General features: G+C 38.1%; 1 protein-coding gene across 2 annotated transcripts in view; it reads left to right on the forward strand.

Moving 5' to 3' along the window:
* Positions 1-16,912, forward strand: part of LOC125457297 (POU domain, class 2, transcription factor 1-like) — a 382,990-nt gene that overhangs the window by 293,300 nt on the left and 72,778 nt on the right. For both annotated transcript variants that reach the window (XM_048541322.2, XM_048541324.2), the window contains 5 exons: positions 890-1,066; positions 4,700-4,838; positions 6,843-6,934; positions 9,877-10,053; positions 12,003-12,144. In XM_048541322.2, coding sequence (XP_048397279.1) covers positions 890-1,066; positions 4,700-4,838; positions 6,843-6,934; positions 9,877-10,053; positions 12,003-12,144 — 727 coding nt within the window. The remainder of the gene's footprint in view (positions 1-889; positions 1,067-4,699; positions 4,839-6,842; positions 6,935-9,876; positions 10,054-12,002; positions 12,145-16,912) is intronic.

The raw sequence follows: 16,912 nt of genomic DNA on the forward strand, positions 1-16,912 counted from the left end.
CCTTGAAGAAAATCTTTTTGAGAGAGGTTGCACAATCTCTGGGGCAAGAGCTAAGATGTTTTTGATTGTAGCACTGTTGAATCAGGGTTCCCAGTGTGTGTTGCAGCAAAGGCATCAAATTATCAAATCAGCCAGTCATATTGAAAAATTTTCATAACCAACCAACCAAGAAATGAAAAGCTCTAAACTCAAATCTTTTGTTTTTAAACTTTGCCCAGAATAAAATGAAGGGAGTCGGGCAAGCACCCTGGTCAAGATACTGAAATATTGTGACAAAATCAAAAAATATAAAATTTCTATAAAATGGTAATATTTAACCACTCTCAAAGCACCTTTTTAAAGAGCCAGATCTACTTTCCGGCAGTTGTAATTATTCAGTTTGGCATTTTAAAAACCTTGTTACACCCGGTGAATCAAGACGCAACTGCTCTGCTGATGAAGTTTGTGATGGTGATGTAAGAGCATTAAAAGAGAAATCCTTGCCACATTAACAAATCTAACTGATTGCTGGCTTTAGGTTGAATCTACAGTGCAACCAATTATGGAGACAGACTGCAACATTCGGATTAAATTGTGCTTGTGCTAAATCCTGAGGTAGTCGTCCAATTCAGAGCAATAGTGATGGCTAACGTTGACCGTACACTGTAAAATCCTGTCTGGGAAGTCTGGGTCGTCTTTACGTTTATTGTTTGCTTAAGCTTTAGGGGTGAATTGGTGAATTATATTCATATAGTATATTATATAGTAATTGAAACAAGATCATTTCTGCAATATTGAGCAGTTAAAAAGCAATTTGAGGATTTGTATTACATCTTAACAAAGCAAATACACGTGATAATAACTACTTTAGAAGAAATACTTTGCATTTATCTGACTTTTGTTTCTACAGCTAACATTGACAACAGCGCAGCAACAGTTGTTGCTCCAGCAAGCACAGGCCCAGCTACTGGCTGCTGCAGTTCAACACTCAGCAAATCAGCAGCATAATACCACAGGAGCCACCATCTCTGCCACAGCAGCAACGCCTATGGCACAAATACCCATCACTCAGCCAATCCAAATACAAGTAAGCATCAATACACTTAAGGCCAAGTGTCCAAAATCAAGCTGCATCCAACACATGGGTGAATTTCAGACCCCACCTAGCACACAATTAGCTGTGAGATAGCAAGAACTGCTGATGATGGAGTCAGAGATAACGCAGTATGGAGCTGGAGGAACAACCAGAGGAGTAGGAAAGTTGACATTTCAGATCAGGACCCATTACCACGTTACCACTTTTAAATTCAAGTGGTCTAATTAACTAAGTGAACAATTTTCCAATAGAAGAATAGAACCCCTACAGTGTGGAAACAGGCCATTCTGCCCAACAAGTCCACACTGACTTTCCGAAGAGCATCCCCTACCTTATCCCTGTAACCCTGCATTTCCCATGGCTAATCCTCTTAAGTTACACATCCCTGGACATAATGGGCAATTTAGCGTGGCCAATCCACCTAATCTTCACAGCTTTGTACTGTGGGAGGAAACCCACGCAGACACGGAGACAATGTGCAAACTCCACACAGTCACCCGAGGCTGGAATTGAACTTGGGTCCGTGGCGCTGTGAGGTAGCAGTGTGAATCACTGAGCCACCGTGCAGCATATCATAAATAGTGGAATTTTCTGGCTATTACATTGGATTGTACTGGTAATACTGACTTTGATAGTTGACCAGTTGATTTCAAAGTGTGTGGCTTATTTACAGGTTGACTCAAACTCTTTTGTCCTACTTCTTTTCAATGGCTGGTTAGCAGTACTCTATTATAGCATCTCTTTCCTCTTTTACCTACAATGCAGGTGTGTTTAATGGCTGTTCTCAAGCTGCAACCTTCACAACACACTAGTCTGCATGGTATGTGAAGGAACACTGTAGACGTAGACAAAACTTTGGGAAATTATATTTGGGATATCTAGGATGTTCTTACCACTTGGTTCAAAAGTCTAAATGGAAATCCTCTGAGGATTTGTAATTTTTTTTTTGCTTACATCATTTTTTGTGAGTTTCTGTCTATGATTGAACATTTTGCTTAGAATATCTAGAACACTGAACTCTCGCTTATGGGCAGATACAGGCACACAGTAATTAATCTCCATGCCTTATTTCAAATATTCATCATTGTCTTTTTTCACAAGACCGCAATACCCTGAATCATTTTGGTGTATGTCAACCTTATCAAATGCCTTTTTACTTTACTTATATAATGGTAATCTAGAAGAAATCCTCTCTTGTGGACAAAGAGAAGGATGGCAGAAAAGGGGGTCAGTCTAAGCGTAAATGGAAAGTGGATGTTACAGAGTAGCTACAGATGAGCTATAGTGGGCATGTAACGATGGTTCAAGATGAATAAGCACGATGTGCCACAGCTGATAGGAATGGCTACAAGCAGGACAGATTTTTTTAAAAAATGACTCTTTATGGACAGCATGAAATACCTCCATTTATCCTTGATCCCTCTATGTGGTAGGTAAATAGAACTCTGGGCCAGAAATCGCAGAGTAAAAATTATTGTTGCAGTATGTTCAAAACAATGGACCTAAGAGCAAAGGAAACAGAATGGCTTGTCAGCAGATAGGTGGCATGGTGGCTCGGGGTTATCACTGCTGTCTCATTAACACCAGGGATCAGGATTTGACTCCAGCTTTGGGCAACTGTCTTCATGGAGTTTGCACGTTTTCTCTGTGTCTGCATGAGTTTCCTCTGTGTCCTTTGGTTTCCTGCCTCTGTCCAAAGGTGTGTTAGGCAGATTGCCCCACAGTAAGCAATGATAAGTAGGCTATGCGGGTTAGTCATGCTAAATGTGGAGATTCAGGGATAGCATGGGGACAGGGTCTGGGTGGGATGTTCTTTGGAGGGTCAGTACAGACTGGATAGGCAGAATGTCCTCTTTTTGCAATGTGGGGATTCTATGATGCTAACTTAAGTGAAGTAGTATTACTCAAAAAAACAAAACTCAAACTAAAACAATTCTGTGGAATTTCACTTTACAGTTAGATCAGATGTGCATGATTCAATTTTAAATTCAACATGAAACTTAAGATCTTCATTAACCTCCCTGTAGCATAGTGAGAAAAGGTCTGGAACAGTTTCTGCCACCCCGAATTGTATCGTACTTCAAAGTAAGATGGCTATTGTTTGGAGTTAATTAAAGGTGTTGCGCATAAAAATAAGCTTGGCTTTTCCAGCAATCAAATTAGATATTTTAATATCCAAGCAGTTTCCAAAAATTAGAATGAACAACATGCATATTGTCCAGTTCTCCATGACTTTGAATTTCAGGAAGGGTTTAGGATCACTGTATATGCTGGCAAGTATGTGAATGTTTCATTTCAAAAGTAGCCTGCTCTTAGTCTAGTATTACAAATCCCCAAGTTAGAAATTGAATCATGTACAGAATCATAGAATACCTACAGTGAGGATGCAGGCTATTTGGCTGATCAAGTCCACACTGACCCTCTGAAGAGCATCCTACCCAGTCACTGTCCTGTAACCCTGCATTTCCCATGGCTAATTTATCTAGCCTGCACATCCTGGATACTATGGGGCAAATTAGCATGGCCGATCCTCCTCACCTGCATATTTTTGGGATGTGGGAGGAAACCAAAGCACCCAGAGGAAACCCGCGCAGACATGAAGGATGTACAAACTCCACAAGCTGGAATTGAACCAGGTCCATGGCTGTGCGGCAGCAGTGCTAACGATTGAGTCACTGTGTCACCCCATGTTGGAATATTAAAAATAAATTTAATATTCTACAATCTGGAAATGCTTATTTGGTCTTTTGTACAAGTGACTGCCCAGACCAAAATTTTAATTCTTCATTCATATGCCTTAAACAATCTCTTCCATTATATTGAAATACTTGTTTTAGTTCATTTTAATGCTCTTGACATCAAAGAGCTGGAGGAAAAAGTAAAGCCATTTTAAACTCACTTATTAAACTCATGCCCAGCAGAAAGGAAGATGATTATGGCTGTTGGCAACCGATTATCTCAGCCTTCAGACATCAGCAGAGGTCCACAGGAGGTCCTTTATTAATGAACTTGTCTCCATCATAAATCAGGATTAGGAATATTTGTTGTTAATTACAATTTCTCAGTTCTGTTTACTACTTCACGCAATAGTCTGTCTACATATAGTGGGGCATAGTCAATATCCAGGCTGATAAGTAGCAAACAACTTCCATGCTACACTAGTGACAGTCAATGATTATTTCGATAAAATTGAATCTAACCGTTAACCAGAACTTTCACTGGACTAACTACGTACATTTTTTGTGACTGCCTGCACAACTTGGAGGTAGGATATTCTGCAGTGAGTGACTCCACCTACCACCAAATTCTCCCAAGACCTTTCCACCATCCAAGATGAAGCAACTCACTTGCTTTGTGCCCCGTTCACTACCCTAAACCTTCACAGTCTTCACCACTGGCATATTGTGGACCATCTATCAAATGAAATACAGCAGCTCCCAAACCTATGACTACTACCAAAGAAGACAAGGGTAGCAGACACATGGGAACAACACTTCTAAGTTTCCGTTCATGTCTCGTCTTGAGTAAGATTCCAGAAGCCAGTTAGCTAAGTAATTATGTTTTAAACTACTTAATCTGTTAAATTTCTGAATGCATCATACTGATTATTCCATCATTTGGCAGGATCTGCAACAGTTACAACAGTTACAGCAACAAAACTTGAATCTGCAACAGTTTGTTCTGGTGCAGCCAGGTCACCCTATTACCACAAACTTGCAACCGACGCAGTTCATCATCTCGCAAACACCACAGGGACAACAAGGTGAGCGATTGTTTTGGTCAGACTTAAAACAAGAATTTTTGCAAAACAGCAGTGTTTTGAATATTGACTCTAGGAGGAATTGGAAATCATAAAAATGAAGAGTTTACAAGTTCCTGGGTGAGATAAAGGAATCCCATATGGGACAAGATCAAATCTCAGTCCTTGTGCCGTTAACTACAAAGTTTCATTCAGTTTTATAGCCAGCATCATTGTTATCTCTTTTGTTTCATAAATGAAAATCTAAAATTTAATTGCAAGCGAAAATTAATTGTTCTTCTGTTTTCTCCTCTATCTTTTCGGGCCTGATAATTTAAGAAAATAATCTGTCATGATTTTGAGGAAGGTATTCAGAATATTGACCAACTGAAATTGATAAATGTGTCACACTTTATTTCCAAACATCTTCCGCAGAATCTTTGAGAAAAATCAAAATGTGTGTTTCATTACTTTTTGTATATTTGTTTCAATAAGGAAAAGAGGGTAGTTTGTTTTAATGTTGTCCCATAGATTTTAAATAATCAATTTAATAACCTGTTAGCAATTAAAATATCTCTGAAATTAAGTTAGAAACCGGTTATTCCCTATTGACGGGGAAAATGGAGATAAACACAGATAGGCCTGTTGATTATGTTTAGTAGGAAAGCTGCAAGCCAACATTGTAGGAGGTTAACCATTCCAGAGGTACTCAAAGTTGTTTAAATCAAATAAGTGACCCGTGATGGAAATGCTTGTGACATTTTTTCTTTTGTATTATGCAAAGATGAATTACACTGATTGAACTAATTTGATCATAACTGCTGTTCTGTGTGTTCATCTTATTTTAAAGTTGATCAGCTTAGTCAGTCGTAAATTTATCAGCTCAGTGATTCATATCAGGTCTTAAGTTGCCAAAACTTGCTGGTCCATCTTATTGGAAAGTTTGAGAGACACTGACAGCATAATGGTATGATATGAGAATCTGATTCAAATTGTAAGGACTAATCATTGACATTTCAATTATTCTATTACACAAGTGGATGTAGGGCAGTGTCAGTCAGTTACAACCAATATTATCAGTCTGCTCATCTTAAGGCAGTAACCAATGCATTAAACCCAGGGAAGTACCCTTTGTCTATCATTTCCTGTTGAGGTCACTTTAAGTACAAAATAATGGCGTATTACCTGTTTTGTGAAGGAAGCTTCTTGGTCAGTTCCAAAGCTGACACCTGTGCTGATACATGTTTGTGTAGTTCTTGACAAGTTTGCTTTCAGTGTGTTATGTTACATAGTCTTATTCTTGTTTCAGTTTCAGTGGCATTGGCACCATTCAGTCATGATTGTGCAGAAATGAATTCTGAATTTTATTGTTGAAATATTTGCCTTTAGGTGACATTGGTGCTGCAATTGTTGAAAATGTATTTGCTCATTTTCTACAATCTGGTTTTAAATTAATTTTTAGGTTGATGGTTATCAAAGGATTTCATAAAAATAGTGTAGAAGAATTGGGTTAGTCTCATTTTCAGACAATTGAATGTCAAAATGACATTTTTGCTCATCAAGGCCCTGATAAGAAATGGCAGAATGCAATGGTGTTATAGCAACTGTTACTCTATCATTGAAGAATAGTGAATACACTTAATTCTCATTCTAGTTGACTGTATCTATTATTTGAATCCTTGACTAAGCGATAAGAATAGAGATACAGATAGCAAGCATTATAACGGACAGAAAATAAAATAATAAAAATATACGTTTTAAAATGTATCTTATTATGGAGCTATATCCTGAACATTAATTTATTTCTTTTCTTCAGACATTCACCAATCTGCTGTGAGTTTCTAGTATTTGTTATTTTATTTCAGTTTTTCTGTATCCATAATGTCTTGTATCTGATGTAAGCTTGTTCTTAGGAAATATTTTGTTGGCTTAAAATGTTTATTTTGATTTAAGACTTAGAAAATTCACAAAAAAGACTAAACTGGAACAGATGTTTTTATTGAACAGATTTTCTACTTATCATGTTAGGTCTCGTACAAGCCCAGAATCTTCTACAACAACTACCTCAGCAAAGCCAAGCCAACCTCCTGCAGTCTCAGCCAAACATCACCTTCACGCAGGTTAGCTTAATGAGGAAAAGAACTATGCAGTCAGGTTTTCATACATATTTCTACCTTTCAATTTGCTACAGTTAATGTATTATTTGAAAGTGTAGCATTTGTATAACATGCAAAACTGTAAGGTTGTTATTATTAAATTCTTTCAATAAAATGAAAATTCACCAACTAATTCTTGCAATGTAGGGATTATCCTATTATGAGAGGTGAAATAGATTGGACCTTATTCACAGTATTTTAGAGGATTATGCAAAATTGTTATGCTTCTTGACTTGCAAAACAGATGTTTCTCTTGGTTGGTGTTGTCCAAAACAAGGGAACATAGTTTCAAAAAAGAGGTAAGTAGTTTAGAACTGAAGTGAATAGGAATTTCTTCACTCAGAGGATGATAAATGCTTGGAATTTTCAGTCTCAGAGGGCTATGAAAGCTTAGTTATCGGGTATGTCCAGTACTGAGATTGATAGGTTTCTATTAAAAACATGAATGGATGTTGAAGTAGAACATTAGCCTTGATCTCATTGAATGGTGGATCACGCTGAAGGGACCAAATGGTCTACTTGGCATCTATTTCTTATGTTCCTCGGAAATGCAACATTTATGTACATATGAAATCACTCACAATTACAACTTCATTTTTTAAAAAAATCTACATTTTTATATTTATACCTAATGTCATTTTTCCTCCACTGAAAGTCATAAATACAAAAAAAAATGCAAAACTACATTTTCTGAAGCTGAAACAGAGCTCATGGGACATGTTGGGAAGGAGGATTGAATTGAAGTACAACCCTTCAGGAATGTTCGGCTACAGTTTGTCCATTTTAGTTGAAAAGAGTTGGTATTAGTGTGAAAAGCAAAAGGATGTCCTGAGGAAGGGTCACTGGATGTGAAACGTTAACACTGATTTTTTTTCTTTATCTATGCAGAAAGATACGCTGAGCTTTTCCAGCAACTTCTGTTTTTGTTTCTGATTTACAGCATCTGTAGTTTTTTGGTTTTTATTTATGATTTTGTGGTCTCTGTTCATGAATTTGTGCAATCTTGTTTAAAAAAAAGTAGGTGTCTTTAAGGCATTTTTGAGATCTTGAATTTGTTGATGCCGAATGATAATGAGATGGGATGGATGTGGCAGAGTTGGTCTGTGGATGAATTGTTCTGCTAAATATAGGTTAACGGACAGAAATATTGTATGGGGGAGAGGAAAAAGACTTCAGGTTTAACTTAAATTTTGCATTTGAGCAAACTAATTAGGACAAGGAGTGGGTCATTCAATTCCTTAAGCTAGATTTCTACCATACTCTAATTCTCTGTTCCTATTAAATTTTTCATCATTCTTTGTATTCTACCCAATCTTCTGATTGCCCAGAATTGTACAGTATTTTTTCTTTCCATCTCATCCGATTCTTAACCTCTTAGTTATTGCTTGAAACATAAAAAAGGGCACTAGTCATACATCCATTCTTTCTCCCTAAAACTGAATGATAGTCAATCATATTTCGATCACTGGCACTAAGGAGAATCCTCATTATTACATCATTAATTAATCATTTTGTCTCATTGTACATTATCAGACTTAGAACAGCATGTTCTCTAAATAACTGTCCTGAAAACTCTCATCATCCAGGCTACCTTTGCGAGTCTGATTTGTCCGACCTACATGTCATTTAAAATCATTTGATTACTGATGTAACTTAATCATAAATCTCCATTTTCTGCTTCCCTATCCCTGTCCTATAGTGTAATTACTATTAGAGGGCCTATATGCCACAGTAACGTCTTATCTTTACTATTTCTCATCACTCACCAAGTCAATTGTACGTCTTGGCCTCCAGAACTAAGTTTGACTCTCTCTGTTTTATTCTAATGCCATCCTTAATTAACAGTGTTGCCCTTCCACCTTTTCCTACTTTCATATCGTTCCTAAATTTCATTTAATTTTCAATATTCAAGGATGGGTTGTAGGCATCTTGCAGTCATGAGAGTTCAGTAGCTATCAGATAATGTGCATTTATATCCCTGTAATACTGGGGTGTAAATTTTGAAGGTTCACTTATAAGTGCTGTTCGAAGATATTTTGAGGCTGACATGGTTGAGAAGATCCCAAATTATTTTGCAAGTAGATTAAGGGTAAAAGGTTAACTAGGGAAATAATAGGGCCTGTAAAGAGTTAGGCCTGTGTAAACATTGATTAGGCCACACCAAAATAGTGTGTGCACCTCTGGAATCCACATTGTAGAAGGGATGTGATAACACTGGAGTGGATGCAAAAGAAATTTACCAGGATATTGCCTGAGCTGGAAAGTTTTAGTTATGAAGAGAGATTAGCAGACTAGCGTTATTTTCCATAGAGTAGATTAGACTGAGGGGGGACATGATTGAGATGTATAAAATTATGAGGGACATAGATGGGGCAGACAGAAGGACCTTCTCTTCTTGTTCAAGGGATCAGTGACTTGGAGGCACAGATTTAAGGTTAGGGACAAGAGGATTGAGGGGAAATGAAGAAAGATTTTTATTTTTTCCCCCACCCAGAGAGTGATGAGAATCTGCCTGTAAGCGTGGTAGAAGCCGAAACCCGGACCTGAAACGTTAACTCTGTTTTCTCTTTCACAGATGCTGCCAGACCTGCTGAGCTTTTCCAGTGACTTTGTTTTTGTTCCTGATTTACAGCATCTGCAGTCCTCTTGGTTTTTATGGACAAAGCAAGTTGTTTTGTACTCCATTTCCCTTGGAGTAATTTAAAATGAAAGAATGATTTGGAATAAAATTTAGGCGGTGGTAATTCTTATCCATGTGGTTGTATTAAATTATAATCTTTGTTACAGTGGTAATGGTCTCCATTGGTGTAATTGTATTGAAGATCGGTTTGTGAACTCACTTAATTTGCATATCACAAATATTTATAAATGATTATAGTTAAAGTTTAAGATATGATTTTCTTCAGCCAGCAACACCGACACGCACAACGATAGCAACAACTCCTATCCAGTCGGTTCAGCAGAGCCAGTCAACACCAAAGCGCGTAGATACTCCAAACATCGAAGAACCTAGTGATCTTGAGGAACTTGAACAGTTTGCCAAGACGTTTAAACAGAGACGTATCAAACTCGGGTTCACTCAGGTGCTGAATTTTTTTTTATAAATGAGCTATAATAACAGTTTGCAAATAATTTATTGACATATTTGAATTCTCCGAGATGTTATTATAATAACAAATGTTTCAAAATGTTGTTAATGGAATAAAAATTAATATAAAGCCATAATGTTTCAGTAATGGGCATGTTTATGAAGATGATGGTTTTCTTTTGACATTTCACGTACAAGACGTTTTAAGTATTTATTGAGTGTACAAATGCTTAAGTTGCAGTGCCAAACATGTGTCTGTCGTGCTCAGTATTTTTACCCCCACAAATATTCTTTACAATTCACTAATTCTAAACTTTAAAAAAGGAGTTTAGACTTCCAAGTGAGATGTAATTCAAAATCAAATTAGATATAATTTATCAGTATGTTTTTAGATTTGTCCAGAAATAACATTTATGATGGTTGAAAGAATGAACACACATCATATGGATTTTCTGCAATCTGTCAGTCAGAATTATGTGACAGCACTTGCCATCATTACTGTTGTGACACCAGCAGCAACTTTTGGCATCAGTACAGCTACAGTTGTGAAAATCCAGAAGTTGTTGGTAATTTCCTGCTTTTCCACACAGTATACTGTTGAAGATCCTTAAAATGAATGCCTAAAATCAAGTGAATATATACACATTTATACCCTATGGAAAATACTTTATGACAGTTGAGCCTCTACTTCAGTATAATGTGTTTGATCCAATTCTTATTTAACGTCCTGAAAAACGGTTAAAAAGTAAAGGATAATTACTGTTTTTCTTTTACTTCCTGGTTTTTGTCTGAGAATTCGTGTTTGATTGCTTAGTCTGCTGGATGCCATCGCTGTTGCTGAATAGCAAAAATCCCCTTGAGCTGATGCTAGAATCATTATAACTTCAGGAAAGACAACACAGACTGAGATTGCTAGATCTTTGTCAGAAGCATTCATCAAGGTCAGCAATGAGCACGATCATTTTGCCACTGACCACAAATTCTGAGCTTTTAACTATTTCAAATTGAAATGACTAATCTGTTGATGAATTCCTAAACATAATGCACCATAGGAATTTGCCTTCCATTTTCTCCTTTTCTGAAAGGAGGTAGCCATTTGTCTGGTCTAACTCTAGACCATCAGCAACCATCTTGGTGACTGGACAGAGTGGCAATCATGCGAGAGTTGACTATGTATTTGTAAACTATTCCAAGCCAGAATAGATAATTTTGTTCCTTTTGCCATCTGACTAATATAAGTTATGTGAGCAAACTTTACCTTTACAAGGATAAACTTTGTTTAAAGGAGATTTGTATCTTAAGATATGTGTTCAATGTCAGTATATACTGCAAAATGAGAAGTATCATTGAAAATTATTTTACACTCAGCTTACAGCTTCCATAAATGAATGCTTAGTTTGAAATTGTGTCTTTAGATTAAGTCATACTTGAATAGACATTGGAAAGTATACTTGTCTCCATTAATTAACAATATTGAGATTAATCAATGGGAACATGATGTCATTTCATTTATGAAAATTATTGACTTTTTAAAAAAAGAATACACAAATTTCCCATAAGTTGATATTGCTGCTTTGTGGTGTTGTAACTTGGATAATCAGGGAAACTGGTCATATTTTCCATATACAATCTTGCATGTACATTTCATTTTTTGTATAATTGCTGAAATGGATGCAAGGGCATCAGCAAAAATGTACTTCTGATAAGATTTTAATTTGCTCATTGTTCATAGATAAAATTGTTCAATAAAAGATACGATCAACTATGCCATTGCTTTGTTCAGTTGAGCAAATATAATTCAGTTGCCAACCATGGACTCTTCAAGAATAACTGTCTAATGTGTATCTGATTGCATTTTAGTATTTGTTATGGATGGGTTCAGTATGGAACTATCCTGTTTACATTTTTATATAATTTTATTTCTTCCTGACTGTCTCTTAACAGGGTGATGTAGGTCTTGCCATGGGAAAACTCTATGGAAATGATTTTAGCCAAACCACAATCTCTCGTTTTGAAGCCTTGAACCTCAGCTTTAAGAACATGTGCAAGCTCAAACCATTGCTTGAAAAGTGGTTAAATGATGCAGGTTTGAAAGTTTTCTTTCCCCTGTTTTTTTTTTCTCCTACAATTCCTAAGTTGAGAATCAATTGATTGAAGACTGCACTGGTGTAATATTCAAATTTGCACTTAATTTTCATTTTCATAAATTTTTCTGGCCTGGAAAGACATTTTGCAGCTTTAGGGAGGAAACCTGTTCACATCGTCCACAAACCTGAGGAGTAAAATCCAGTTTGATAAGTTCTTGGGAACTTAGGTACCAATTTGCCAGGATGATTGCAACTCCAACAACACTCAAGGCCATCAACACCATTAACAACAAAGCAGTCTATTTGATTGGTGCCCCGTCCACCATCACACAGAGGCAGCAGTGTGTATTACAGTGAAATTACGATGAATCAAATTCAGATGACCCAAATTTCAGCCATTCATGCCAGCAGAACAAGAAAACTGACAAAAGTATGCCTGTTATAACCCAAAGTTCCTGACTGATAACTCCAGATTAACTGAACTCACATGCACTTCTCACAACTGCATGAACCAACTGGAACAGAATTAGGCTAGACTATAGCACAGGATCAGAGGCAAGCTATCAAATGCTGTTGAGATATTTTTTCCCACAGGGAGTGGTTGGTGTGTGGAATAAACCTACAATGAAAGTGGTGAATCAGGTACGGTTACAGTGTTTAAAAGACATTTGGATAAGTACACGAATAAGAAATGTTTGAAGGGATATGGGTCAAGCATAGATAGGTGGGACCAGTTTAGTTTGGGATTATGGTTGGAATGGACTGATAGGACCAAAGGGTCCGTTTCCTTACTTTATGACTCTGAGCCCTCTCTCTATAAAAGGGCATTCAAACCCGCAAGTAAAGCTAAATATGTGAGAAACATAAGTTGCTGTTGAATGGCGAAAAATTGTTGATGCAGGAAATGGAAAATTATGTGGAGCAAAATGAGGATGGCTGCCCATCCTGATGTTGAAAATGCACTGTTAATGTGGTTTAAGTCAGCTTGAGCAGAAAATGTTCCCACTTCCAGTCCAAACCTGCAGGGAAGGGGAATCATTCTAGCAAAGAAGCTTTAGAATTAGGTTTTATTGTCACATGTACTCAAGTACAAGGACGCAGGAGTACAGTGAAAAGTGTACAAACGATTTGTTTGCATTTATGGATGGGTATAGACAAGGTATTGCATCCTATTCCACATGGTAAGCAGAGAGGGTGCAACAGTTATGGGAGCAATGACAGATGGTTGACATCACTTTCCTCAAGATTGTCAAACTGAATTTCTTGCCTCTTAGAACCATGGACATGTTCTAGCAAATGGATCAGTGATTAAGAACATTAAACCAACTATGGATGGCTGGTGCTCTGTCTGGTTATTGTGGTTTTCAATAAGAAGCATGAGTATAATTTAGCTGTTCTAGAGGCTGTGTTTGTAATGGGCAAGAGCCAACTTCACCAATGCTTCAGCCACAGTGGGTTCAAATAGGCTATAAGTGCACAACATACCAAAACAAAGAGGGACAGGGTGACAGTAACTGTCCCAAAGAAGAGACTCTTTCATGCAACTGCAGGAGGCTGTCATGGAAATGCCAGTGGAGTCAACCAAGGAAACTTGAGGCAAAGTGGACAATACCAGACCCTTAACAATGGCTCTGGCAGATGATGATGTGCATTTTGTGCATTCTTCAGCTGAGGAACCCAAGGTGCAGATGGCCCTGAAAGAATCCACTGAATGGTCCCCACCCTACTCCACCCCAACTCATTTGCCTTGCTGAAGTCACAAAAGTCTAGAGAGACTCCAGGATTTCACAATGTAGCATGAAAACACAAGAAATGTTTGACTACATGCTAGACTGTACTGGACTCGTCCAAGGACAGCATGTTAAGCAGAAACAATTACTGAGTTTCCCCAGAGCTAACTCTCAACATTTTTCAATGGCTTTTAGTGTACAAGGTCAGGTAATTGATAAGGTATGAATAATTTGAAATATGTATATTTTTCATATATACTGTGGCACTTTTTTTGGCTCTTCTTTGACATAGAAAATATTTGTAGGAAATTAGGTCACAGTGGCTTCATTAGCTATCTCAGCATTCCATCTAACATGAATTGTGAATTGGCCTCCTGCGATTTGACTTAATGTGATTTCACTGCATATTCAAGATGCACTGCAGTAAGCCTCCAAAATTTCTTCCAAACCTGTTACTTCGACTACCTAGGAGGACAAGAGCAGCAAATGCATAGAGTCACTGTGACCCACAAAATGCCTTCCAAGCATAACATTGTCCTGACTTGAGACTGTCATACTTCCTGCACTGTTGCCAGATAGAAATCCTGGAGGTCCTAATCACACTATGGAATATGAACTTCAGACGGACTGCAGCAGTCAAGAAGGTGGCTCACTTTCATCATCTCTGTGTCATCTAGGGATGAACAACAAATGCTGGCTTCAACTTGAAAGAAGGAAAGAAAACAAATCTGAAAATATTTTTACATCTTGCCTGGCAACTCGGTTGAGGTGTTACAATGCATTTTCCACATTTGACCATTGGAATACATTGCTTCCATCAAAACATAACACTGAGCCAACAGAAATCAACTGCACAGTGTAACAAGTTGCTCAGTTTACTTGTGATTCATGAAATGTATTGATTGCGAGCTGTTGAATCTCATTCCAAGTTCAACACTGGACACGACAGAAAAGTAAACAATAATAGAGGAGGCAATGGCATAATGATGATGTCACTGGGCTAGTAATCAAGGCTAATGTACTGGGAACATGTAGAATTAAAAGTTAATCCGATGGTTACCATTGCTGATCTGTCATTTTAAAAAATAGCAAACCTATCTGGTTCCTTTTGGAAGGAAAAGTGTTGTTATTACCAAGTCTGACTCACATGTGATATCATGCTCAAGGCAATGTGGCTGACTCTTAACTATCCTCTGAATTGCCTGTCAGTTCTCCAAATTCTCGTTACCAACATCTGGGAGCATGTGCCAGAGTTTGGAGAACTGTCTTACAAATTAGTCAAGCAACTGCCTGGCATAGTCAGAACCATAGCATACAGACAGGGTCCTAGATATCTTCATTGCTTTCCATAAAGATATATTCTGTCCTGGGGACACCCACCAGAGATGATGGAACAATGATATACAGTCATAAGGAAGTCCTTAACTCCGGAGCGCTCATGGCATCTGGTCAACCCCTCCAGCTATATCACTATTCACTGAGCTGCTTGATTCCTAAAGGGCATAACTCCAAGACTAATTTGCAGCAGGTGGTGCTAAAACCAACAAAGAGAAAAAAAGCTACTCTTTAGTTGGTTAAAGAGTCGTCGCATCTACTTTTCAGGTCATTATTTTAATTTGGCTTATACATCACAAAAAGGAACAAAAACAAAGCTGCTGGAGAAGCTCAGCAGATCTCAGCGGTAAACAAACATTTATTTTGTTTTTGTTCCCTTTTGTGATGTGCAATGTCATGACACAGCTCTAGAGCAGGTGAGACTTGAACACGAACCTTGTAAAAACCAAAATGCTGGTGCTGTAAATCAGGAACCAAAACAAAGCTGCTGGAGAAGCTCAGCAGGTCTCAGCAGTAAACAAACATGTACCTTGTTTATTTTTCCTGATTTACAGCATCAGCATTTCAGTTTTTACATCACAGAAAGGCCTGTGTTCAATTCTCACTTGCTCGAGAGCTGTGTCATGACACACCTGAACAGGTTGTTTGGAAATATCTGTATGCACCCAGTTATGTTGTCACATAGAAAATAGGTGCAGGAGTAGTCCATTCGGCCCTGCTCCACCGTTCAATATGATCGTGGTTGATCATGCAATTTCAGTATCCCATTCCTGCTTTCTCCCCAGACCTCTTGATCCCTTTAGCCACACGGGTCACATCCAGCTCCCTCTTGAATATATCGAATGAATTGGCCCCAACAACTTTCTGTGGTAGGGAATTGCACTGTTTCACAACTCTGTGTGTAAAGAATGACTTCCTTATCTCAGCCCTGAATGGCATAGCCGTTATAATTAGACCGTTGACCCCAGTTCTGGACTTGGCCAACATTTGGGAATGGGAACATTCTTCCAGCATCTAGCCTGTCCAGTCCCATCAGGATTTTATGTTTCTGAGAGATTTCCACCTCATTCTTCTAAATTCCAACGAATACAAGCCCAGTTGATCCCACCTTTCTTCATATGTCAGTCCTGCCATTCCCGGAATCAATCTAGCGGACCTTTGCTGGGCGCCGTCCATAACAAGAATGTCCTTTCTCAAACTGGGGCACCAAAATCGCACATAGTACTCAAGATGTGGCCTCACCAAGGCCGTGTATAACTGTGGCAAGATGTCCCTACTCCTATACTTAAATTCTCTGGCCACAAAGGCCATAATGCTGTTAGCTTTCCTCACCATGTGCTGCACCTGCAAACCAACCTTTAGCAACTGTTCTACCATAATACCTAGGTTTCATTGCACCTTACCTTTTCCTAAGCTACCACCAATCAGATAATAATCTGCCTTCCGGTTTTTGCAACCAAAATGGATAACCTCCCATTTATCCACATTATATTGTATTTGCCCCCTCAGCCAGTCTGTTCAAGTCACCTTGCAGCCTCTTAGCATTCCCCTCACAGCACGCACTGCCCCCCAGCCTAGTGTTGTCTGCAAATTTGGAGATATTGCATTCAGTTACATCAAAATTAACGGTAACTGTCACCTATCCCCTGGCTTCAGGCATCTCCGTCAAACTCTACGCGATAATAATGCCAGTAGTTCAAAA

This window comes from Stegostoma tigrinum, chromosome 12 (assembly GCF_030684315.1).
Source record: "Stegostoma tigrinum isolate sSteTig4 chromosome 12, sSteTig4.hap1, whole genome shotgun sequence".
NCBI lineage: Eukaryota > Metazoa > Chordata > Chondrichthyes > Orectolobiformes > Stegostomatidae > Stegostoma > Stegostoma tigrinum.